Source organism: Tyto alba, unplaced genomic scaffold (assembly GCF_018691265.1).
Source record: "Tyto alba isolate M040663 unplaced genomic scaffold, T.alba_DEE_v4.0 Super-Scaffold_15, whole genome shotgun sequence".
Classification (NCBI taxonomy): Eukaryota; Metazoa; Chordata; class Aves; order Strigiformes; family Tytonidae; genus Tyto; species Tyto alba.
The window spans coordinates 3,443,251-3,469,032 of record NW_024881277.1 but is presented as its reverse complement, the minus strand read 5'-3'; the positions used below and the strand labels follow the sequence as shown (position 1 = coordinate 3,469,032).

At 50.8% G+C, this 25,782-nt stretch overlaps 1 protein-coding gene across 1 annotated transcript; it reads left to right on the top strand.

Moving 5' to 3' along the window:
* The first annotated feature begins 15,232 nt into the window (after positions 1–15,232).
* LOC116963974 (olfactory receptor 14J1-like) lies at positions 15,233–16,171 on the top strand. Its single transcript, XM_033002097.2, has one exon. It carries the CDS (start codon positions 15,233–15,235, stop codon positions 16,169–16,171), a length of 939 nt encoding a protein of 312 aa, XP_032857988.2.
* Positions 16,172–25,782: the final 9,611 nt, after the last annotated feature.

Here is a 25,782-nt window from a genome sequence, read left to right as displayed (position 1 = left end):
GCAGCAGGCACGGGGAAAGGAGACTGGAGAAATGTGGAAGCTGCCCGAGGAGCCCCAGGGCAGGGGGTCTCCTGCTGTCCTGGGCAGCAGGGCTGGTGGGGAGGCAGAGGCAGGACAAGGGCAGCTAGGGCTGAGGGATCACTTGCAGCATGAATGCAGGACAGACAGAGAGTGCCTGGCCTCTGTTTCCTCGTGCTCTTTGGACCAGCTCAAGTAGTGGGAACACTGAGGAGGCTGCCATCCCCTCGCTCGGATGCTCCCTGGGGCTGCTGTGCCCTTCAGAAGGGTTGGAGCTGTAGGGTGAGTGCCCAAGTCCCAGCCCACTCCTGACCTCTCCCCTGGCTCAGTCAGACAGAGCTTTTTGATCAGGTCGTCAGCCGAAGGAACAAGGCAAAACATGTAGCACTGACCTGCCCGCCACAATGGTCTTACAGGTAGCTGTGAGATCCCTCACAAGCATGGGGAATTGGATGTCCCCCCACCACCTGAATTTTTGGTGTCACACCTCAAAAAGCAGTTTGCATTTCACAGGCCCATTGTCTGTTTCTTCTCCTTCATGTGGTTCTTCCTGGGGATCCCCTTTGGGTCTTTTCCTCTTTGTTCCAACACACATGGCCTTCCCAAGTTGGCATTTTGCCCTGGTTTTCCATTTTCGTAGCCCACATGGACTGTGTCTTCCTGCACAGTTCAAAGCCCAGACTTGGCCCCAGTAACCCTGCATGGCCGGTCTGGGATGTGGGGGCCTCCCAGTCTGGCTCACTGGGCTGGACCCCTCTTTACACGTGACAGGATTTGTTATGGGGGCCCCTTGGAGTGTGACACAGTGGCAGTGTCCTCCTCTCTCCTTGCATCTCTGGTCTCTATGTGAAACATTCTAACTCAATTCTAACTCTATTTTCCTTTGTGGGTTTCCTCCATGCAGTAATTATTAAGGTGAACCTCACCATCAATCTTACTGAACCTTATCAAGCCCCTATCAAAACTTTGTTCAGTTCCATCGCACTTATGGAACTCTATCAATTTATTACCTTACCTCAATAAAACATATTGCTGCTTCCCTCTTTTGAATGAGGTGCATTCTGCTCTTCTCAACACCATGGAAGGGCCAAGGTCCTTCTTTTCCACTCTCTCCTAGTAGGACCCCTAGAAGGAAGAACATTTCTCTGTGTTCATTGCTTAAAAGAATGGTGAAGGAAGTTCAGCGAGGTGAACCGCGGAGGTGTGTGTTTCTGAGTGTATTAATATTCCCTAAATGTGCTCTGTGCCTTCTGGCAGTTGAGAAATGCCTTATTCTCAAGGACAATATTGCTGATGCTTACAGAACCCCTTCTGACTGTGCAGATGAGGTGCTCCACAGGTGTGCTTCTCTCATAGCGTGCATTTGAAGGCAGAGGCCAGGTAGACAAAAATGAATATCGTACTGGCAATGAGCCTTTCCAAGGTTGTTATGAGCCAGACTGGGAATGCAGGGAAGCATAAAGGTTCTGTGGTCCCCTTGGGTTAAATTAAAGTGAAATGACACCAAATGACTGGTTAAAATGTTATACTTGCAGTAGAAACAACTTAAACTTGGAAAAGGATAGCAAGCAATGTGGCCTCTTATTAATAAACCTGTAAGGAAGAAAAGAAAGGAAGTAAAGGAAAAGGGAGAGAGAGAAAGAGAGTCGAAGTATGTGGATCACCACCCCAAGTTCCAGCATTGTCTCAGGTCCGGTAATCTTGAGCGGTAGGTGCACCCCCAGCAAAGTTTTCTGTTGCCTTTTTAAGTTCATTTTCTCTGCTGGTGTTCATACTAGACAAGGAGAGGCAGGTTCTCCTCCAACTCATTTCCATGAGAGATGAGGAAAAGGTGGAATGTGGGTTCTGTGTGTGCGTGGAAGGGGGATCAGGTGCCCCTGCCCCCTTGTCAATTGAGTCAGTGGTTCTGCTCGCCCCAACACCATTGATTTTTTCCTCAGTTTTTGCTTAGGTCCTTCTGGTGCTGGTTCTTTCTCTCTCTTATCACTCCTTTAACCTGAACATATGGTTTCACTCAGTTTGTTTCCCTTCATTGAGGCTTATCTAAGGAATTTGGCAATACAACCATGAGGGAGTGGAGCTGTGCACCCTTCGATACACTCCATGCTTCCTTGGGCGGCGTTCCTTAGACTGATCACAATGACCAAAGCTTGTCAAATTTTTCTGTGTTGATGAATGCTTGAGGCATTTACTCCTTCAGTTCCTTACACATAACTGCCTGTAAAACCCTACGTGGGGCTCACCTAGGGTCGGGTGGTGGTGAGACGCTGCCACTGCTGGAGGAAGAACCATGGACGGCTGCCACGGGGTCTGTGCTGGGCAGATATTTCCCCACCCTGAACAACCACCCTGGTCCACACAGTGCCTGCACCATGGGGCTGTGGGGCCATGTGGGGCAGCAGGACTTGGCCAGCCCAGCTGAGGAGGTCCTCCCTGCTCTGCCCACTGCCACCCATCGGCACTGCCACAGCCCCTCTATGCTGGGCGATGAGGTTTCTGTGGGTGCCCTTCTGTGGGCCGCGTGGGCACCCACAGGGTGTGTCTCTGCTTGGAGCTGGTCGCCTTGGCCTGCCTGCACAGTCCTGGCAAGGCTTGGCGTTTGAGATGGGCTGTCATAGTCCTCAGCACATGGCATGAGCGCCACCCTAGGAATGACTCTTGTATAAGAGCTCACAATGTGCTGGGGGCATGGGTGAGCCCTTCAAGATGTCCTCACACCAGGATTCTTCTTGGTACAAAGGGGAATCATGGCAGCCTGAAGTGATTTCTGCTGGATGGAAGCTGTGAGGGTTGCACAAGCACTCACAGATAGAAGGAAAATCTTTTAAAAGAAAAATTTATTGGGCTCTAATGATGTCAGTGCAGTGGGGGTGCATACAGGCACAACTCTGATACCCAGCTCCACCACTGTTATGACCAGAGAAGAAAACAGCTTCATACTGACCCTCAGACCTGATGTGCCATAGCTCCTGCCTAAGTTGGTCTCCAAGCCCATATTCAGACAACTTGTGCTAGATCAAGTGCACCGTGCCTTGTCTCCATGAGTTTGGAACATCTTTATTGACCGAGATCCCACCATCTCCCCTGAACCCTTGCTCGGCTGCTTGGCTCTGAGGGATTTCTCAAAAAAACCCAACCCTCAAAACCAAACAGCCCACTTAGCTTCTCCTAGTACACAATGTGCTCCAGGCCTCAACCATCTTTCCATCCTCTGCAGGACTATTCACAGCCTGTCAAGGTCTTCCTTGTGCTGGGGAGATCCACACTGGACACAGCAACCTTACTGGGGCCCATGAATAGAGGAGAAGAGTCAATTCTCTTAAGCTGCTGGCTGTGATTTTGTTAATCCTGCCTGGGGTGAGGTTGGCCTGCCTCTTCCCAAGGGCACACTGCTCCCTCCTGTCCCACTTGTGCACCCAGACTCCCAGGTCCTTTTCTGCAGAGCTGCTGTCCCCAGCCTGGCCTCTTGTCTGGAGTTGTCCCAGCACAGTGGCAGGATGAACACTGGCATTTGTCTTCAACTTTGTGTGGGTCCCAGGCAGCCCTTTTTTACTGAGGGCTACTGCATCCACCTCTCTCCTCATCCAAAGGGCCCATCATCTCATTGTAAATGGTATTCAGGTTGGTCAGGCACAATTTGCCCTTGTTCAGTTTTTCCTGGAAGTTCCAAATCCCCTTTTTGTCCTTCAGGTGCTTGGAAATAGCTTCCAGGAGGATTTGCTCCATCACTTTCCCAGGGACAGACGTGAGGCTGAGCAGCCTGTAGCTCCCTCATCTTCCTTTTTTCTCTTCCTGAAGATGGGTGGCATGTTTGCCTTTTCCCAGACATCAGGAACCTCCCTGACTGCCATGGCCTTTCCAGGGTAACAAAAGAAGCCACACAATGACTTTGGCCAGCACCCTCAGCACCCTTGGCTGAAACTCACCCCATAGAGGACCCACAGAGTCATGTATGGCCAACCAGCTTGCTGAAAGTCTCTCCACATGTTCTTGGTCAGTAGGCCCACACCTTCACTGAGTTTTGAGTTTTGGGCCCACTTTTTTTTTTTTTTTTTTTTTTTTTTTCAGCCTTGCTGTGGCTGCCAACAACCTTAACGAAGCCCCTTTTGCTACCTTCTGAATGCCTTGCCAGTTTGAGCACCAGTTGAGCTCTGCCTTTCCTAGCTCCATCCCTGCATTTACAGACAAGGTATCTGTGCTCCCCCAGGGCAGCCTGAGCCCCTTCATCCCTCTGTGCATCTCCACCCCGTCCCACAGGCAGGCTGGTGGCAAGAGGGTGGCATCTGGGGACAGCACAGCAGTGCTGGGAACAGGGGCACCAACAAGGAAAGTGGGGGTGTGAGCCATGGCCTGGGCTGCACACAGGGGCACGGGGTGGCTGGTGCCTCGGTGGTTGGCCAGGCTGTATGGGCTTGCGCTGGATGCCAACTTGATAGTAGGAGTGCTGGGATTTCCTTGGACTTCCAGTGAAAATGTGGCTGCAGCGAAAGTAAGTGGGCAGGCTCAGGCGCAGGCAACTGCAGTGGCAAGGTTGTTTAAGAAAGTGTGCTGGCCTCCTGCCATGGTTGCTCAACTTCATCCATAAAAGCCCACATAGTTTTTGCATTTCAACAGGGTTGGCCTTGAAGATGAAACAGTTGTCCAAGGCCCCTTTGTTCTACAGGGCAGTTTCCCAAGAAATCCAGCCCAGGAACTTCCTGAACAAGCCAAAAATTTCTCCCTTGTACTCCAAGGCTCTGATTCTGGGGTTTGTCCTGCACACCTCTCTTGGGAGTTTAAACCCCACCATCTCCTGGTCACTGCAGCCATGTGACACCGACCCTCAGAGGAAAAGCTCATGTGCCCATGGTTACAAGTTCCTGGTGCTCTGTCTCAAGTATTTGCTCCAGAATGACATGACAGGACACATCAAGCCTCTCATCTTGCTGCACCCATTCCTGGAGGAACAGAGAAGTGACAGGGTTTGACTGTCCTCTTTTCAGTGCTGAGGGAGGATTTGGGGAAGTGCGGTGCTTCCCCCTGCATCAGCTCCTTCATCTCACTGAGAGGTGGGGCTACAACATCTGCTGGGCAACCAGCCCAGGTTCTGGATGCCACCAGTCTTCTCTGGGGACATGCTTCTTTTAGCCACCAGCCGTTGCTGGGTCCTGCTCCACCTGCTGCCAACCCAAGGGCAGCTTCATCGCCCTTCTGGCCTTTGGCAACTTCTGCTCCACGTGGCTTCCTGCCCCTCCGGGCAGCTCTTCTTGCCTGGGTGAGAGCCACTCACAGGTGACCAACAGCCTCCAGAAGAGTGGCTGTAGGGGAGAGGGAAGATGGGCTTGAAGGGTTGCACTGGCCTTTCACCACCAGGAATTGTCTCCTTTGTATCAGCCCTTAGGAAGCCCTGCCAAAGCATCTCCCAAATTCAGTGCTGGCAGGAGGATCTCCTATAGACCCCTCTGGTCTGAGCCTCCTCCAGACGTCTGCACCCCTGGGCTGGATGCTCTTCCTGGCACGGGAGGATCAGGCCACTCTCCTCGTACCCACACCATCTCCACCTTGGGAAAGAAACACCTCTAAGATTTGAAGACACACTTCAGGCCTGCCCATTGCTCCCACCCCCCACTTCTCTGGATATCCAGAATGACCTGGGGGGTGCTTGGGCTCCTCTTTAATAGGACATAACCAGAGTCTTCACATTTGTCTCAGGACAACAAATGGCACCATCCAGACCCCAAACTCACCTGCTGCAGGTCCTGTACTGCATGGTGGTGATTGGTGTCAGGACCAACTGCTACTCCCAGCTGTACTCAGGGCTGTGGTCACACCATCAGATGAGATTTTGGGCACCAAAAAGGAATATTGTGGTATACCCCCAGCTGACAGTTAAGCACCATGCAGCCACTCACTCACTATCCCCATATGTCCCCTGGTGGGATGTGGAGGAGAATCAGAAAAAAAAAAAATATGAAAACAACAAAAAATCCTCATGGATTGAGATAAGAGGAATTTAATAATTGAAACAAGATGTAGTAATAATAATAATATTAATGATAACAATAGAAATAATTGCAATAATTGTAATGAAAAGGAAGATAACAAAAAGAGAGAGGAATAAAACCAAAGAAAAAGACAAGGGGTGCTCAGTGCAATTGCTCCGTACCCACTGATCCATGCCCAGCTGGTCCCCTCAAGCAGTGATCCACATCTCCCGGCCAACCCACCACCTTCCTCCATCCTGTTTATATACAGGGCCTGATGTCCTGTGGTATCAAATAGCACTCTGGCTAGTTCGGGTCAGCTGTCCTGGCCATGCTCCCTCTCAGATTCTTGTGCCCTCCCTCACTGGTAGCATGGGAATCTGAACAATCCTCGACTTAGGATAAGCCCTGCTCAACAACAACTAAAACATCTGTGTGTTCTCAACATTGTTCTCACCCTAAACCCAAAGCACAGCACTGCACCAGCTGCTAGGAAGAAAATTAACTCTGTCCCAGCTGAAATCAGGACTTTGCAGATTGCCTTTCTTGGTAAGCCTGGCTCCTTGCAACCCTTTTTGTCAAATAGGCAAGTTCTTATGGGCCCCACTGCCCTCTGCATCTGACATGCACACCAGCTGGTTGGATCATTCGGCCTCTGTGACCAAAGGCCATGGGTCATGCTCATGATCCAGGCCTTTTGCAAGCACCAGTTTCCTTCCTCTTGTTCTTTGCAGTCACGTGAACTAGGATCAGAAATGTCAGGCTGTGCTCTGCCTGTTGTGACAAACTGCTCAGCCCTCGTCATGGTCTGCCTTCAACCAAAAAGACTTTTCAGCATGCACAACATTCTTGTTGGGGTGGCTTCTGCATCCGTGCCTCCACTGCCTGCTGGCAGGAGTTTGCTGCAAGTTTTGGAAAGCAGCAAATGCTACTTTTTGTCGCTCCTATCCCCAAACTTGACCTTATTGTTGCCCAATAAGGTGTGGTACTGACCTTCTGAGGCACATAGATTTAGGTCAACCTCACTGCTCATTGTCTTCCTGTGAAGTTCATTGTGACTGAGGATGAGCTAGCTCATCGTTACAGTGGTGCTTTCCATCTTCATCATCACTTCCATTAAATGAGCATTTCTTTTTCTTACCCACACTGCCATGCATCCACTCAAGTTATTGTCTTCTCAGAGGAACCATCTGCACACATGCCTTAAATGCTGATGTGCTGGAGCTTCAGTGCACAGCGACCTTGAGATACTTGTGGCTTTGGCCAGCAGGAACCTCAATTTGTACAAGGAGAAGGGGCAAAGTGGGACTGGACCAGCAGAGGAGTGAGTCTGAGGAGAAGGCCCTGGGCACTGTGAGTGATGCCATATGTGCCGCTGGTAAAGGCTCACCATGAATAGAGCCAGCTCCTGCATACGGAGCTGCATTGCAGCATGACCATCGAGACACGGGGAGTTATCATCCCCCTCGACTCAGCACTTGTGTGGCCACACCTGTAACATTCTCTGGGGCTTTCCATTCTGAGGAGCAGGAAGGAAAGGGAGAGTGCCCAGAGGATGTCTGCAAAGGTGGGTTTAGAGGGCATGAAGCACATGAAGTGTGTGGAGTGGCTGAGGGACCTGGGCTTCCTTGTCCTGGTGGTGTGGAAGGTCATGCGGGAGTAAAAGAGTAGCTTGAAATTAGGAGTTTTGGGTGTTTTCAGAGATTTTGGACCTTTTCTTTGTAGTGGGAAACCACCTGAGAAAGGAAAAGCATCACAAAGTGCAGCTTGGGAGGTTGAGACTGGACAGGAGGAGAAAGAAATGTCCCTTGAAGTGTAGTGCTGTGGTGCCAGAGGTCAGCCAGAGTCTGGATCAGTGCAATGCTTTGTGTTCCAAGGAACAGGCAGGGAGGAAGGAGAGATCTCAGGAAAGGCAGGGAGATGCCATAGGTTGGGTGTCCACAGCCTGGGGGTCTCCGTCCCCTTGGCTATGGCAGTTGTCTCTGCTACCAAGGCCTGAAAGGAGACATGATAATTGCATGGAACAGGGGCCTCGTGGTTTCCTTGCAGCCCCCCAGGGAGGCTGGGAGCTGTGGTACCACTGTCCTGCACTCAGCATTGCCCACCCCACCCCACAGTGCCCCAGGAAGAGCCCTGAGCCAGTGTGAGGGATGGGATCCCCCTTCTTGGGGCTGACCACTTGGCATGATAAAATATATCAAGTTTTACTCAGCATCAGCTCCCCTTGCACAGTGCCTTTGCCTACCTGTACTCACAGCCTCCAATTTTCTTCTCTAACTAATCCATGGGGACACCTGGTCTGTAATGGGCCTCAGAGGGGCCAATTAACACTCCAAGACACTTTGGCTTTTGCTTCTGACTGTAACCCCTTCAGAGGTTGGTTCAGGCTCCTCTCAGTATCTGAGGTTCAAGCACCAAATACACCCCGGGTCTCATTAAAGTGCAGAAAACCCAAAGGAGCCACATCTCTTCCATCAATTATTTCAGGACTTCCAGGCTTGTACAGCTAATTGGAGAGGCTTCAGGAGTCTACTTAAAGTGGAAGATTTTAATGACAACTTCGTAAATATTTTTTTTTTCTTTGTTCATTTTGAAGGGGTTTTTAATCCTTTCTTAATTTTACAGAAGTGAGAGAAGCTTTCTCCAATTCTGATGGTCTTCTACGGAGGACAGGAAATGTAGCAACAGCGGTCTCCTCATGGTCCCCCACTGTATGGGCAACTTTCCTCCCCACCTCCCCAGCCCCACCATTTCCCTCAGGGGCTGCCTGGGACTTGCATTCTTCTACATCAGACTTCCTCACTGATGTTCACAGCTGAATGTTACAGCTCCTTTGCACCAATTCCCACCTGATTTACCCTGAGACTTGACTGTGAATAGTCACAGGAATCTTATTTACTTGAAGAAAGAGAAGTAAAACATGATACAAATTATTTAAAAAAAATCAACAATAAACTCCTCAACTGTATGCCAAGTCCAAGCCTCCACTAAGGTCTACCTTCCTCAAGCGATGACCATAAAAGAAATAAGCTAGACAAATAGATAGGAAATTATAAATATACGCACAATTAGCAAGTTGGCTAAAGAGAGAGTTTGGCAGTTTAAATCAACTTTTCCACCTTCTTGGCCAAATTTCTAGCCCAGAGCCTTGTCACCAACTCGTGCCTCTAGTGATCTCCCTGCCCATCTTCCTGTGCCTCCTTAGCCCATGCCCACCTCTAGCAAATGAAGTTGGGGTGTTGTGGGCAACATTTTACAGTCAACTGAAAAATCATTTGTCAATGTTCAAAGCATTTCTGAGGTATAACTGAGAAAGAAATGCACTTGTGTTACACCATGTGGTTGTTAACATCATTATATTTAACAAAACCCATCCTCTAAGACAGGCTGTTGTAAAAGCCCCCCTGCAACTGGACAGAAATTAAGATGCAAGAATAAACTAATTATAGTTGCTGGAGTCTAACAAGCTCCCAGGGGAATGTTACTGAGTCTGGAGAGCTATGGGAGGAATAAAGAGTCTTTGGGGTTTAGTGGGGCGTGCTGAGGGGTTTGGGTGAGGAAGCTCCCTCAGGAGATTGACGTGAGCCTCTCTGGGGGCTGATTAGAGCAGAAGAACAGAGGCAAGTGACTTCAGGGTGACAAAGAAAGGAGACAGAGACATCCTGTGTCGTGTAGCTCCTTGGATGTGCCCTGCCAAGGGGCTCAGTGCTAATTCCCAGCTCATTTGAATGGTGATGCCTTTGGTCATCAGCAGCTGAGGTTTTCCCCCCAGTCACTCTGAGGACAAATACACGCCGAGTGCCACATCCTTGCCCCTCAGGCCAGGCTCTGCCCTGCTCACCCTAAACCTTTGCCTATACCTTAACACTTAACCCTGAAAGGTGAGCTCTCATCCTTAGCCCTGCCCTGATCACTGAAGCTGAAACCCTCACCAGATACCTGAAATCTAAGCCCTACCTACCTCCCTAACCCTTTCCCTCAACACCCCTCATCTTCAACCTCTCTCCTAAGCCTAGCTCATGTTTTCTGCCAGATAGAAGGAGAGCACGGATTGTGAGGTTCCGGAGGGAAAGGTCAGGGAGATGAGAGGTTGGGGGCAGCCAAGAGGAAGAGGAAGGCAAAGGGGACATGGCTGGTGTGTAGGTTGTCGAAGCTGAGTCCTCTCCGATAGTTGGCCGAGTAACAACAATCTCACCGATGCGGCTACATGTCGTCCCCCTTTATTGCCTGAATCGCTTGGTTATATCCTTTGCACAGCAAGCACCCGCTGTTCACGTGCCCCATACCCCTTGATTAGTGGTCATAAGCAACTTCTCACATGCCCAAAGGGAAACTGTGATAGGCAAGCATCTTGCAGTTTGCTACATACTTGTGCTTAGCTTAGCCAGATACATAGCTGGGAAAATTCCTCAGTTATCTTTACTCAACAGATACAGTTCCTCACAACACAGCCCTTCAAGGTCATTCTCATAACACAGCTGTTGTTAGCAGTCTGATCTCAGGCCTGGATTGTCCAAACCTTGCAACAAAATATCATGGCCATTCTCCATCAGAAATGCTTCTACATAGGGTCTCTAAATACCTGGCTCCCAGGACTCTCCTCCTTGCCGGTTAATGCACCAACATGACACATGCACACAGCTTGATCTCTCCAGTTGCTGGCCCTGAAGGTGCACAAGCCCCTTTGACTCGTGCTTCCCACTCCAGGGATGGGCCCTCGGACCTCTATCCGTACCAAAAGCAGACATCTCCTCACTCCAGAATGTTGTGGAGGATGGAATTTCATAAGAAGACAGGACAGACTTTCAGTTACATGGTGTGCATAAACAATTATGCTGACCAGCCACATGTGACCAGCTCCTTTCATCCCCTTTTCCCCCTATTTTCCGATGCTTCTTTCTCCCCAAACCACCTTGGTCCTTCCCTTTCCCTGCCTTTGCTTCTTTCCTAGGCATGCCATAGCAAGCCTGGCACAATCCTCAGTGCTGTCTCCGGCATCCCATAAAGACTGTCAGACCCGCAGAGGCAGAAACCCCCACCCTAAATCGGCAAGGTCACCCTGGGAGGCTCCTCCGATTGACCCACTTGTTAAATGTCACACACAGATATTTTGGACCTGTCTGTGAATGAGTGTGTTTCACTTTGGGTTTTAAATTGTTTCTCTGAAAACAGGGTGATTCCTGTCCTAAGAAATGGCAATTATTTATGCTTGTGGAAGTGTTGGGGATTAGTCAGATACAAATGTCCATGTGGGATATGTGTGAAACTGAGCACAGTTTGTCTGACCATGTGTTGTAGTTTGAGCCTGGTCAGCAGCCAAACACAACGCAGCCACTCGCTCCCCCTTCTCTTCCCACAATGAGAAGGGATAGATGAGCCAGGCTTGGGGATAAAGATAGGACCGGGATGGGAAAAATCATCACCCTTTATGGTCACGAGTGAAAGACAGACTCGTTAGGGGAAGAAAAAAAAATAACATACATTTATTACAGACACTAAAAACTTGTAACAGAGTAGGAGAGTGAGCAGCATTGCCACATCTTGAGAACACCTTCCCCCCACCCCTCCCTTCTTCCCGGGCTCAGCTCTGCTCCCGATATCTCTACCTCCTCCCCCAGTGGCGCAGGGGCAGGAATAGGGGGGTGCAGTCAGTGCTGCTGCTTCTGCCATCTTCGGTGGGGAGAGTTTCTGGAACTTGTTCCCCCTGCTCCAGTGTGGTCCCCCTCTCAGAGGAGAGAGTCCTCCACAAACTTACAGGTGCCTAGGTACCTGTATTGGGTGTATGTGGCAAGGTTTTTAGGTAGCAGCGGGGAGGGAGACATAGAGGGGTGACTTCTGTGAGACGATGCCAAAAGCTGCTGCATCATGTCAGATGTGGGGTGCATGAGGTGAAATGGATCCTGTTTGAGCCCAAGGGCTTCCATCTCTGGATGAGATGCCCACATTGCCTCAGCTGTATTCCTGCCCTGCATAGGGGAAACAAACCCTTTCCTTGTCCTGCTTTGTGTGTCCTTTTTTTGTTTTGGGACAGGGAAATTACATTTTTCAGATGGGGACATTGACAGCTTTTACAGGCCAGACCATGCTCTGCTAGGACAAACTGTGCTGGAACCAGTCTCCCTCCACTGTCGGGACAGGTACATTGGTGATGACTTCAGTTGACTTCAGAGAACATTCCCCAGGGGTGGCCCCGCTGCCTTTCGGGAGCTGTCAGCCCTTGAGCACCAGGGATCTCTCGAGGGACAGCAGCGGGGTAGAGAAAGTGGTGCCTTGGGCTGGGCCGGGCTCCGGGGGCAGGAGGAGCTGATGGCAAGCGGGAAGCACTGGAGAGAGACAGCTCTGCCTGGGAGCAGCATCTCTGCGGAGCACGGCAGGGCTGAGGGCACTGCCCACGGGTGACAAGGGGAAAGGAGAGAAGTGAGAGGGATGTAAGACAGTGTGCAGTGGGAGGATGCTGAGTTCACTGGGGGACAAATCATCACAGCTCCTAACACAGTAAGTCTCTGGCTGCAGGTGGGTACTGGTAGAGTCTCTGGGAGGGTCCTTCTAGAGCTGGCACATCCCAGGGCTGATGCTCTCTGGAGCAGTGCTTATCTGCCGAACGGCTGGGGAGACAGGGCATGTCATCTCCCTTTACCTGGGGACGGCTGCAGGAACGTGAAGCTGGGTGTGCAGCCAGGAGCACCCCAGGCTGTCCTTCATCACAATCACCCCTGGTAAGACAGGGTCATTGTGCTGTTGAGGGGGTGAGGCGTGGGTCAGGGCTGCCCACAGCTCCTGCTGACAGCCTGGACAGCTCTGGAGGGGAATCCTGCAAGACAGAAAAAAAGGGAGGCTTCAGCTGCAAGGGAAGGAGCCTGTGCTTTCAGTTTGCTACTCTGGGTTGCCTGGGTGAGCAGTGAGAGATGGGAATGACTCTCACTGGTTTGGAGAAGGTACTGACAATGCAGATCTGTTTCACTGAGAGGTGAATGAGTCTGGCAGCATCAGAGCAATCCCCCACAGTTTACAGATCACCAGCATCATTAGCAGCAGGCTTGGCAGGTTTTCTCTGCTATTCCTACATGAATTTTGAAGCACAGAGAAGGTCCTGGGCAGTGCCCTGCCCCAGGAGGTGTCTTCAGGGCAGAGCTGAGCACGCAGCATCTGGGATGGGGTCTGTGAGTGCAGGAGATGGGAACTGAGAAACCAGGCTGCCATCAGGCACAGCTCCAGGCAGCAGAGACGTGGGCAGGGAGTGACATTTTTATCAGAAATCCTGTTTCAGGGGATCTACTGGCACCTCCGGCCATGCCCTGCAGCGCAGGTCCCTTCCCCTGATGTTGGAAAATGGGTGAAGAAAAAACACTTTTTTAGGGTAGCATAAGAACTTAAGCAATCAGTTGAACACCTGCAACACGTTCTCTGTTGCACAGAGGTCCTTCAGCTAGGCAAGCATGATAAACACCTCGTGGGGAATGCCTAAAAGGAGAGGCTCTGTGTGTAAATTGGGAAACTCCTAATGAGAAGCCCTTGTCCTTGGAGATTAAGGTGCTCTGAAAAAGAATGAACTAGCTGAAGCTAGTTTGGAGATAAGAAGTGCAGACATAAACCAATGAAGTCCAATTCCCATATATAGGAAATGTTCAAGAAGGGCTCCTCTCCAAACACCACCACAGACTGCTAGAGACCTCCAGTGACCCCCATGGAAGCCCCTTAGAGACCTAAACTGCATGCCTAATAGCTACTATGTATATATGATAATGAGTTTTAGGAAATGTGATGAATAGGTATGTAACAGAGGGATATAAGCTTTGGCTACTGTAATGTATGGTTTACATGTCAGGTGGAATGATTCCCTCATGTCCCCAACCACATAAAGTAATGCCTGCTCATTAATGCTAAACCCAGCATTAAGGAGTTTTCATTCCCGATTTCTGTGACACTGACATCTCTCACCTTCTCTCTCCCACCCAGCAGAGCCTCTGCCCTCACAGCCATGGAGTCCAGGCCACCAGCAGCCTCCTCGCCCCCCTGAGCGCCAAGAAGAGGTGAAGGGCATCTCTCCTGCCCCGTGCCCCTGCAGCACAGGGGCTGAGGGTGACTGCCCTGCGGTGTCACCGGCTGGGAGGTGGCGGGCAGAGCTGGGACAGGGGAAGGCTGTCCCGAGTGCCTGGCTGTCTCTCTGCTGGCCTCTCCCAGCTGGGCCATTACAGTGCATCTCGTGGGTCCTCCCACGCAGACGTGTCCTTGGGAACCCGGTGTCCTAGCTCTCCTCGAAGCTGTGGGGCTCTGGGCCGTGCAGCCCGTGTGGGTGGGGACTGAGCTGACTTCAGGAGATGCCACCATGAGAACACTTGGTGACTCCTTGGGGTGTCCTCCCAAGCTGGGAGCCGCCCTGCAGACTGCAAATCTCTCCTGCATCATTTGTGTGTAAAACCCAATAGCGAAACCCCGAGATGCTACAAGCAGGGAAAGGGTGATTGGTTGGGAAAATGAACTCTGTGTCCTTGGCAAGGAGTGGGGTGCTGAGACTTTGTGAAGGTGCCTGGTGGCAGGGTGAAATACTTAGTGATCTGCAGTGGATCCCTCTGCTCTCAGTGGGGTCTGATTGCTTCTCTGGGTACCCCAGGAGTGCAATCCCCCTCCATTTCAAGGGGCAGACACAGGGCAGCCGGGAATAAGACAAACAGACAGACCAGCTTGCCTGCCCCTGTGCTAAGCGACAGCAAATCCTTTTGCCTCCCAGGACTTGTGGATGCTCAGCCTGAGTGCAGCAGAGATGCTCAGCATTTCTGATTTCACAGAAGAGTCCCCAGAGGAGATGGGGCTGGAGTGGGTTGGTGTGGTGGAAAGGAATAACTTTATGAAAGGAACAACACAAAAAAAAAAAGCCTGATGCAGTCAAGTTTGCTTGGGATTGGGGGTGGAGATGCTGTCAATCCCTTTGATGATGAGAGAGAATTCACCTGAGAAAATCTATCAGACCTGGTCCCTAGGTGTCCCCTGCTCCCAGGCAGACCCTGGCCTAGAGCATGTCCAACACATCTGGGAGCCCACGGGCCCTGCTCTTCACAGCACCCCCAGACAGCACAAACCAGAGCAACAGCCAGGGAGCTGCACAAAGGTCCTGCCAAGCAGGAGAAAGGGAGGGGGTCTGAGGTGGGGTCACGAATGTGTGAGAGATGTCTTTGGTTTTACCCAGAGAAGTCTTTCCTCACTTGTCACTGTCTTTTCCCTCTGGTACAGGCCCCCGGGTTCATATGGAGACCATGTCCAACAGCAGCTCCATCACCCAGTTCCTCCTCCTGGCATTTGCAGACAGACGGGAGCTGCAGCTCCTGCACTTCTGGCTCTTCCTGGGCATCTACCTGGCTGCCCTCCTGGGCAACGGCCTCATCATCACCGCCATCGCCTGCGACCACCACCTCCACACCCCCATGTACTTCTTCCTCCTCAACCTCTCCCTCCTCGACCTGGGCTCCATCTCCACCACTCTCCCCAATTCCATGGCCAATTCCTTCCAGGTTACCAGGGCTATCTCCTACCAAGGCTGTGCTGTCCAGGTCTTTTTCTTTGCATTTTTCCTTGGAGGAGAGTGTGCTCTTCTGACCGTCATGGCCTACGACCGCTACGTTGCCATCTGTAAACCCCTGCACTACGAGACCCTCCTGGGCAGCAGAGCTTGTGTCCACATGGCAGCAGCTGCCTGGTCCAGTGGGTTCCTCAATTCTCTGCTGCACACTGCAAATACTTTTTCTGTACCACTCTGCAATGGCAACGTGTTGGACCAGTTCTTCTGTGAAGTTCCCCAGATCCTCAAGCTCTCCTGCTCAGACTCAGGATATCTCAGGGAAGTTGGGTTTCTCGTGGCTATTGTATTTGTAGTCTTTGCTTGTTTTATTTTCATCGTGCTGTCCTATGTGCAGATATTCAGGGTCGTGCTGAGGATCCCCTCTGAGCAGGGACAGCACAAGGCCTTTTCCACGTGCCTCCCTCACCTGGCCGTGTTCTCTCTGTTCATCAGCACTGCATTTTTTGCCTATCTGAAGCCCCCCTCCATCTCTTCTCCATCCCTGGATCTGATGGTGGCTGTTCTGTACTCAGTGGTACCTCCAGCTTTGAACCCCTTCATCTACAGCATGAGGAACAGGGAGCTCAAGGATGCGGTGAAGGAATTGATCCAACGCACCTTGTTCCACCAGCAGTAACCTGCCTCACCTTCTCTGCAGAGTACCCAGAGCTTGGATTAGGCCAAGCCTCTGATTTATTTTTCCCTTCTGATAATTTTCATAAGAGGTAACTGCTTGGCTTCATTCCACTTCTCTAGAGGCTTCATCTGTTGTGTCTGACCCTTTCACAAATGCCTTGAACCATCTACCATATCCGGCCTCCCTGAGAGCATCTCAGCAATAAAAAGGGTCTCCTGAGTGCAGTGCCTGAAGGCTGGGCTGTCCTAACAAAGCTGCTGCCACGAATAAGCCCAAGGAATTGGACTTTTAAAAATGTCTTTTCTCATTCTTTACTTCCTGCTTTGGGGCAATAAACTTGTGGCAACTGTGTGATCTATTGGACACCAAGTGGTGCTTTCAAAGACTATTCCTGGTGTCCAGGGGCTGTGTAGGTGCTGCAGGATCTCTCCATTACCTCTTTAGGCAGCCACATGTATAGAAGGGTTGACGGCATATAGTGTTCCTTGTGGAAATGATTCTGGAGGGGTCAGGAAAGAAAGGACACTCTCTGTGTGCCCTGGGGTGGGCAGTGAATGGACACACAGAAGATGAGACACACCTCAAAGCTGAAACTCATCCAGAGTAAAGCATTAATCCAGATACCCACAAGCTATGACCCTGCAGTTCAGTGTGAGCCAGCGAAAATGCAACAGGCACAGGGAAAGGAGACTAGAGAAATGTGGAAGCTGCCCGAGAAGCCCCAGGGCAGGGGGTCTCCTGCTGTCCTGGGCAGCAGGGCTGGTGGGGAGGCAGAAGGGGAACAAAAGCAGCCAGGGCTGAGGGCCACTTGCAGCATGAATGCAGGACAGACAGAGAGTGCCTGGCCTCTGTTTCCTCTTGCCCTTTGGACCAGCTCAAGTAGTGGGGACACTGAGGAGGCTGCCATCCCTCTCTGGGATGCTCCCTGGGGCTGGTGTGCCCTTCAGAAGGGTTGGAGCTGTGGAGTGAGTGCCCAGAGTTCGGCAGCACCCCGCAGCAGGCACTGCCATGGGGCTGGTCCAGACTGGGCTGCTCTGCTGAGCTGCGCTGGGGAGAGGGCAGGGGACGTGGAGAGAGCCAGGGAGGGCTTAGCCTGGGCTGGCAGGTTTCTTGGGAGAGGAAAACCCCAGTGTTAGCTGGGCTGTGTAAACAAACAAAGTGGGATCACAGAGCAGTGTGGTCACGGTGCACAGCCAGGCCTTTTGGAGAAGGATGCAAACCATCAGAGGCAAAAAAGAGAGGAGCTGGTCTGTGCCGTGGTCCCCAGACACCCTGAGGAAGCTGCCCCACCAGCCCTGGCTATTTCCATCTCTGGAGATACAAGCAGCCATGGGCAGGGGCCTCTGCTGCTTGGTGACCTCTACCTTCCTGCTGGGCTCAGTGCCCACAGGAGTGATGGCCAGCCCTGGGCCGTCTCTCCTGACCCAGACACTACCAGACCCTGCAGCACAGTGTTACAACCCAGACTGGGAGCTCAGGGAGTTGTAAAGTTTCTGTGATCCCCTCAGGTTAAATTCAGATGAAATGACACCAAATGACCACTTAAAATGTTTTACTTGTGATAGAAACAACTTAAACTTGGAAAAGGATAGCTCTTATTGATAAATTTATAAGAAACAAACAAACAAAAAAAAGGAATAAAAGTAAAGGAGAAGAAGAGAGAGAGTAAAGGAATCTGGTCCATCACCCACGTTCCAGCATTGTCTCAGGTCTGGTTATCTTGGTGGTGGGTGCACCCCCAGCAAAGTTTTCTCTTGCCTTTTAAATTCATCTTTATCAGATGTTTTGCATACTAGACCAAGAGAGGCAGGTATTCCAAGAACACATTTCCATGAGAGAAAAGGAGAGGTGGAGCACAGGTTCCGTGCGTGCATTGTGGGGGGACGGGGTGCATCAACAGCCTTGTCAATTGAGTCAGTGGACATGCTCACCTCCCAATCCCTTATTTTTTTCCTCAGTTTTTGCTTAGGTCCATCTGGTGCTGGTTACTTACCTCTCTTATTAGTCCTTTAACCCAAACATATTCTTTCACTGAGTCCACGATTCCCTCCTTTGAGGTTTATCTAAAGAGTTTGGCAATACAACTGCGAAAGAGTGGAGCCGTGAGTACTTCGATACACTCTGTGCTTCCTTGGGCAGATAGTTTGTTCCTTAGACTGATCACAAAGGCCACAGATTGTCAAATTTTTCTGTGTTGATGAATGCTTGAGGCATTTACTCCTTCAGTTCCTTACACATCTCTGCCTGTAAAACCCTACGTGGGGCTCACCAAGGGTCGAGTGGTGGTGAGAGGCTGCCACTGCTGGAGGAAGAACCATGGACGGCTGCCACGGGGTCTGTGCTGGGCAGACATTTCCCCACCCTGAACAACCACCCTGGTCCACGCAGTGCCTGCACCATGGGGCTGTGGGGCCATGTGGGGCAGCAGGACTTGGCCAGCCCAGCTGAGGAGGTCCTCCCTGCTCTGCCCACTGCCACCCATCGGCACTGCCACAGCCCCTCTGTGCTGGGCAATGAGGTTTCTGTGGGTGCCCTTCTGTGAGCCGCGTGGGTACCCACAGGGTATGTCTCTGCTTGGAGCTGGTCGCCTTGGCCTGCCTGCACGGTCCTGGCAAGGCTTGGCCTTGGAGATGGGCTGTGACAGTCCTCAGCCCATGGCATGAGTGCCAGCCTAGGAATGACTCCTGCAGAAGAGCTCACACTGTGCTGGGGGCATGGGTGAGCCCTTCAAGATGTCCTCACACCAGGATTCTTATTGGTACAAAGGGGAACCATGGCAGCCTGAAGTGATTTCTGCTGTATGGAAGCTGTGAGGGTTGTACAAGCACTCACAGGTAGAAGGAAAATTTTTTAAAAGGAAAAATTTATTGGGCTCTAATGATGTCAGTGCAGTGGGGGTGCATACAGGCACAACTCTGATACCCAATTCCACCACCATTATGACCAGAGAAGAAAAAAGCTTCATACTGACCCTCAGACCTGATGTTCCATAGCTCCTGCCTAAGTTGGTCTCCAAGCCCATACTCAGACAACTTGTGCTAGATCAAGTGCACCGGGCCTCGTCTCCATGAGTTTGGAACATCTCTATTGACCAAGATTCCACCATCTCCCCTGAGCCCTTGCTCAGCTGCTTGTCTCTGAGGGATCTCTCCAAAAACCCCAACCCTCAAAACCAAACAGCCCACTTAGCCTCTCCTAGTACACAATGTGCTCCAGGCCCCAACCATCTTTCCATCCTCTGCAGGACTATTCACAGCCTGTCAAGGTCTTTCTTGTGCTGGGGAGACCCACACTGGACACAGCAATCCTACTGGGGCCCATGAATAGAGGAGAAGAGTCAATTCTCTTAAGCTGCTGGCTGTGATTTTGTTAATCCTGCCCGGGATGTGGTTGGCCTGCCTCTTCCCAAGGGCACACTGCTCCCTCCTGTCCCACTTGTGCACCCAGACTCCCCGGTCCTTTTCTGCAGAGCTGCTGTCCCCAGCCTGGCCTCTTGTCTGGAGTTGTCCCAGCGCAGTGGCAGGATGAACACTGGCATTTGTCTTCAACATTGTGTGGGTCCCAGGCAGCCCTTTTCACTGAGGACTACTACATCCACCTCTTTCCTCATCCAAAGGGCCCATCATCTCATTGTAAATGGTATTCAGGTTGTCCAGGGAGAATTTGCCCTTGTGCAGTTTTTACTGGCAGATCCAAATCCCCTTCTTGTCCTTCAGGTGCTTGGAAATGGCTTCCAGGAGGATTTGCTCCATCACTTTCCCAGGACGAGACGTGAGGCTGAGCAGCCTGTAGCTCCCTCATCTTCCTTTTTGCTCTTCATGAAGATGGGTGACATGTTTGTCTTTTCCCAGGCGTCAGGAACCTCCCTGACTGCCATGGCCTTTCCAGGGTGACAGAGCAGCCACACAATGACTTTGGCCAGCACCCTCAGCACCCTTGGCTGAAACTCACCCCAAAGAGGACCCACAGAGTCATGTATGGCCAACCAGCTTGCTGAAAGTGTCTCCAAATGTTCTTGGTCACTAGGCCTACTCCCTCACTGAGTTTTGAGTTTTGGGCCCACTTTCTTTTTTTTTTTTTTTTAGCCTTGCTGTGGCTGCCAACACCCTTACTGAAGCCCCTTTTTCTACCTTCTGCATCCCTTGCCGGTTTGAGATCCAGATGAGCTCTGCCTTTCCTAGCTCCATTCCTGCATCTACAGACAAGGTCTCTGTGCTCCCCCAGGGCAGCCTGAGCCCCTTCAGCCCTCTGTGCATCTCCATCCCATCCCACAGGCAGGCTGGTGGCAAGAGGGTGGCATCTGGGGACAGCACAGCAGTGCTGGGAGCAGGGGCACCAACAAGGAAAGGGGGGGTGCGAGCCATGGCCTGGGCTGCACACAGGGGCATGGGGTGGCTGGTGCCTCGGTGGTTGGCCAGGCTGTATGGGCTTGTGGTGGATGCCAGCTTGAGGGTAGGAGCGCTGGGATTTCCATGGAATTCCAGTGAAAATGTGGCTGCAGCAAAAGCAAGCAGGCAGGCTCAGGCACAGGCAACTGCAGTGGCAAGGTTGTTTAAGAAAGTGTGCTGGCCTCCTGCCATGGTTGCTCAACTTCATCCATAAAAAGCCCACATAGTTTTTGCATTTCAACAGGTTTGGCCTCGAAGATGAAACAGTTGTCCAAGGCTCCTTTTTTCTACAGGGCAGTTTCCCAAGAAATTCAGCCCAGGAACTTCCTGAACAAGCCAAAAATTTCTCCCTTGTACTCCAAGGCTCTGATTCTGGGGTTTGTCCTGCACACCTCTCTTGGGTGTTTAAACCCCACCATCTCCCTGGTCACTGCAGCCATGTGACACCGACCCTCAGAGGAAAAGCTCACGTGCCCATGGTTACAAGTTCCTGGCGCTCTGTCTCAAGTATTTGTTCCAGAATGACATGACAGGACACATCAAGCCTCTCATCTTGCTGCACCCATTCCTGGAGGAACAGAGAAGTGACAGGGTTTGACTGTCCTCTTTTCAGTGCTGAGGCAGGATTTGTGGAAGCGCGGTGCTTCCCCCTGCATCAGCTCCTTCATCTCACTGAGAGGTGGGGCTACAACATCTGCTGGGCAACCAGCCCAGGTTCTGGATGCCACCAGTCTTCTCTGGGGACATGCTTCTTTTAGCCACCAGCTGTTGCTGGGTCCTGCTCCACCTGCTGCCAACCCAAGGGCAGCTTCATCACCCTTCTGGCCTTTGGCAACTTCTGCTCCACGTGGCTTCGTGCCCCTCTGGGCAGCTCTTCTTGTCTAGCTGAGAGCCACTCACAGGTGACCAACAGCCTCTATAAGAAGAGTGGCTGTAGGGGAGAGGGAAGGTGGGCATGAAGGGTTGCACTGGCCTTTCGCCATCAGGAATTGTCTCCTTTGTATCAGCCCTTAGGAAGCCCTGCCAAAGCATCTCCCAAATGCAGTGCTGGCAGGAGGATCTCCTATAGACAGCTCTGGTCTGAGCCTCCTCCAGACGTCCGCACCCCTGGGCTGGATGCTCTTCCTGGCACGGGAGGATCAGGTCACTCTCCTTGTACCCACACCATCTCCACCTTGGGAAGGAAACACGTCTAAGATTTGAAGACACGCTTCAGGCCTGCCCATTGCTCCCACCCCCCACTTCTCTGGATATCCAGAATGACCTGAGGGGTGTTTGGGCTCCTGTTTAATAGGACGTAACCAGAGTCTTCACATTTGTCTCAGGACAACAAATGGCACCATCCAGACCCCAAACTCACCTGCTGCAGGTCCTGTACTGCACAGTGATGATGGTGTCAGGACCAACTGCTACTCCCAGCTGTACTTCTCAGGGCTGTGGTCACACCATCAGATGACATTTTGGGCACCAAAAAGGAATATTGTGGTTTACCCCCAGCTGACAGTTAAGCACCATGCAGCCACTCACTCATTATCCCCACATCTCCCCTGGTGGGGTGTGGAGGAGAATCAGAAAAAAAAAATGAAAACAACAAAAAATCCTCATGGGTTGAGATAAGAAGAATTTAATAATTGAAAGAAGATGTAGTAATAATAATAATATTAATGATAATAATAGAAATAATTGCAATAATTGTAATGAAAAAGAAGATTAAAAAAAGAGAGGAGTAAAACCAAAGAAGAAGACAAGTGGTGCCCAGTGCAATTGGTCCGTACCCACTGATCCATGCCCAGCTGGTCCCCCCAAGCAGTGATCCACATCTCCGGCCAACCCACCGCCTTCCTCCCTCATGTTTATATACAGGGCCTGATGTCCTGTGGTATCAAATAGCACTTTGGCTACTTCAGGTCAGCTGTCCTGGCCATGCTCCCTCTCAGATCCTTGTGCCCCCCCTCACTGGCAGCATGGGAAACTGAACAATCCTCGACTTAGGATAAGCCCTGCTCAACAACAACTAAAACATCCCTGTGTTCTCAACATTGTTCTCACCCTAAACCCAAAGCACAGCACTGTACCAGCTGCTAGGAAGAAAATTAACTCTGTCCCAGCTGAAATCAGGACTTTGCAGATTGCCTTTCTTGGTAAGCCTGGCTCCTTGCAACCCTTTTTGTCAAATAGGGAAGTTCTTATGGGCCCCACTGCCCTCTGCATCTGACATGCACACCAGCTGGTTGGATCATTTGGCCTCTGTGACCAAAGGCCATGGCTCATGCTCAAGACCCAGGCCTTTTGCAAGCACCAGTTTCCTTCCTGTTGTTCTTTGCAGTCACGTGAACTAGGATCGGAAATGTCAGGCTGTTCTCTGCCTGTTGTGACAAACTGCTCAGCCCTCGTCATGATCTGCCTTCTACCAAAAAGACTTTTCAGCATGCACAACATTCTTGTCGGGGTGGCTTCTGCATCCGTTCCTCCGCTGCCTGCTGGCAGGAGTTTGCTGCAAGTTTTGGAAAGCAACAAATGCTGATTTTTGTCACTTTTATCCCCAAACTTGACGTTGTCGTTGCCCAATAAGGTGCGGTACTGACCTTCTGAGGCACATAGATGTAGGTCAACCTCACTGCTCATTGTCTTCCTGTGAAGTTCAGTGTGACTGGGGATGAGCTATCTCATCATTACAGTGGTGCTTTCCACCTTCGTCATCACTTCCATTAAATGAGCATTTCTTTTTCTTACCCATACTGCCATACATCCACTCAAGTTATTGTCTTCTCAGACGAACCATCTGCACACGTGCCTTAAATGCTGATGTGCTGGAGCTTCAGTGCACAGGGACCTTGAGATACTTGGGGCTTTGGCCAGCAGGAACCTCAAGTTGTACAAGGAGAAGGGGCAAAGTGGGACTGGACCAGCAGAGGAGTGAGTCTGAGGAGAAGGCCCTGGGCACTGTGAGTGATGCCATATGTGCCGCTGGTAAAGGCTCACCATGAATAGAGCCAGCTCCTGCATACGGAGCTGCATTGCAGCATGACCATCGAGACACGGGGAGTTATCATCCCCCTCGACTCAGCACTGGTGTGGTCACACCGATAACATTCTCTGGGGCTTCCCATTCTGAGGAGCAAGAAGGAATGGGAGAGTGCCCAGAGGATGTCTGCAAAGGTGGGTTTAGGGAGCATGAAGCACATGAAGTATGTGGAGTGGCTGAGTGACCTGGGCTTCCTTGTCCTGATGGTGTGGAAGGTCGTGCGGGAGTAAAAAAGTAGCTTGAAATTAGGAGTTTGGGGTGTTTTCAGAGATTTTGGACCTTTTCTTTGTAGTGGGAAACCACCTGAGAAAGGAAAAGCATCACAAAGTGCAGCTTAGGAAGTTGAGACTGGACAGGAGGAGAAAGAAATGTCCCTTGAAGGGTAGTGCTGTGGTGCCAGATGTCACCCAGAGCCTGGATCAGTGCAATGCTTTGTGTTCCAAGGAACAGGCAGGGAGCAAGGAGAGATCTCAGGAAAGTCAGGGAGATGCTATAGGTTGGGTGTCCACAGCCTGGGGGTCTCTGTCCCCTTGGCTATGGCAGTTGTGTCTGCTACCAAGGCCTGGAAAGAGACATGATAATTGCATGGAACTGGGGCGTCGTGGCTTCCTTGCAGCCCCCCAGGGAGGCTGGGAGCTGTGGTACCACTGTCCTGCACTCAGCATTGCCCACCCCACCCCACAGTGCCCCAGGAAGAGCCCTGAGCCAGTGTGAGGGATGGGATCCCCCTTCTTGGGGCTGACCACTTGGCATGATAAAATATATCAAGTTTTACTCAGCATCAACTCCCCTTGCACAGTGCCTTTGCCTACCTGTACTCACAGCCTCCAATTTTCTTCTCTAACTAATCCATGGGGACACCTGGTCTGTAATGGGCCTCAGAGGGGCCAATTAACACTCCAAGACACTTTGGCTTTTGCTTCTGACTGTAACCCCTTCAGAGGTTGGTTCAGCTCCTCTCAGTATCTGAGGTTCAAGCACCAAATACACCCCGGGTCTCATTAAAATGAAGAAAACCCAAAGGAGCCACATCTCTTCCATCAATTATTTCAGGACTTCCAGGCTTGTACAGCTAATTGGAGAGGCTTCAGGAGTCTACTTAAAGTGGAAGATTTTAATGACAACTTCGTAAATATTTTTTTTTTCTTTGTTCATTTTGAAGGGGTTTTTAATCCTTTCTTAATTTTACAGAAGTGAGAGAAGCTTTCTCCAATTCTGATGGTCTTCTACGGAGGACAGGAAATGTAGCAACAGCGGTCTCCTCATGGTCCCCCACTGTATGGGCAACTTTCCTCCCCACCTCCCCAGCCCCACCATTTCCCTCAGGGGCTGCCTGGGACTTGCATTCTTCTACATCAGACTTCCTCACTGATGTTCACAGCTGAATGTTACAGCTCCTTTGCACCAATTCCCACCTGATTTACCCTGAGACTTGACTGTAAATAGTCACAGGAATATTATTAATTTTGAAGAAACGGAAGTAAAATATGAAACAAATTATTAAAAAACAAACAAACAAACAACAATGAAGTCCTCAACTGTATGCCAAATCCAAGCCTCCACTAAGGTCTACCTTCCTCAAGTGATGACCATAAAAGAAATATGCTAGACAAATAGATAGGAAATTATAACTATACGCACAATTAGCAAGTTGGCTAAAAAGAGAGTTTGGCACTTTAAATCAACTTTTCCACCTTCTTGGCCAAATTTCTAGCCCAGAGCCTTGTTACGACCTCATGCCTCTAGTGATCTCCCTGCCTATCTTCCTGTGCCTCCTTATTCCATGCCCACCTCTAGCAAATTAATTTGGGGTGTTGTGGGCAACATTTTACAGTCAACAGAAAAATCATTTGTCAATGTTCAAAGCATTTCTGAGGTATAACTGAGAAAGAAATGCACTTGTTTTACATCATGTAGTTGTTAACATCATTATATTTAGCAAAACCCATCCTCAAAGACAGTCTGTTCTAAAAGCCCCCCTACAACTGGACAGAAATTAAGATGCAAGAATAAACTAATTATAGTTGCTGGACTCTAACAAGCTCCCAGGAGAAAGTTACTGAGTCTGGAGAGCTATGGGAGGAATAAAGAGTCTTTGGGGTTTAGTGGGGCGTGCTGAGGGGTTTGGGTGAGGAAGCTCCCTCAGGAGATTGACGTGAGCCTCTCTGGGGAGTGATTAGAGCAGAAGAACAGAGGCA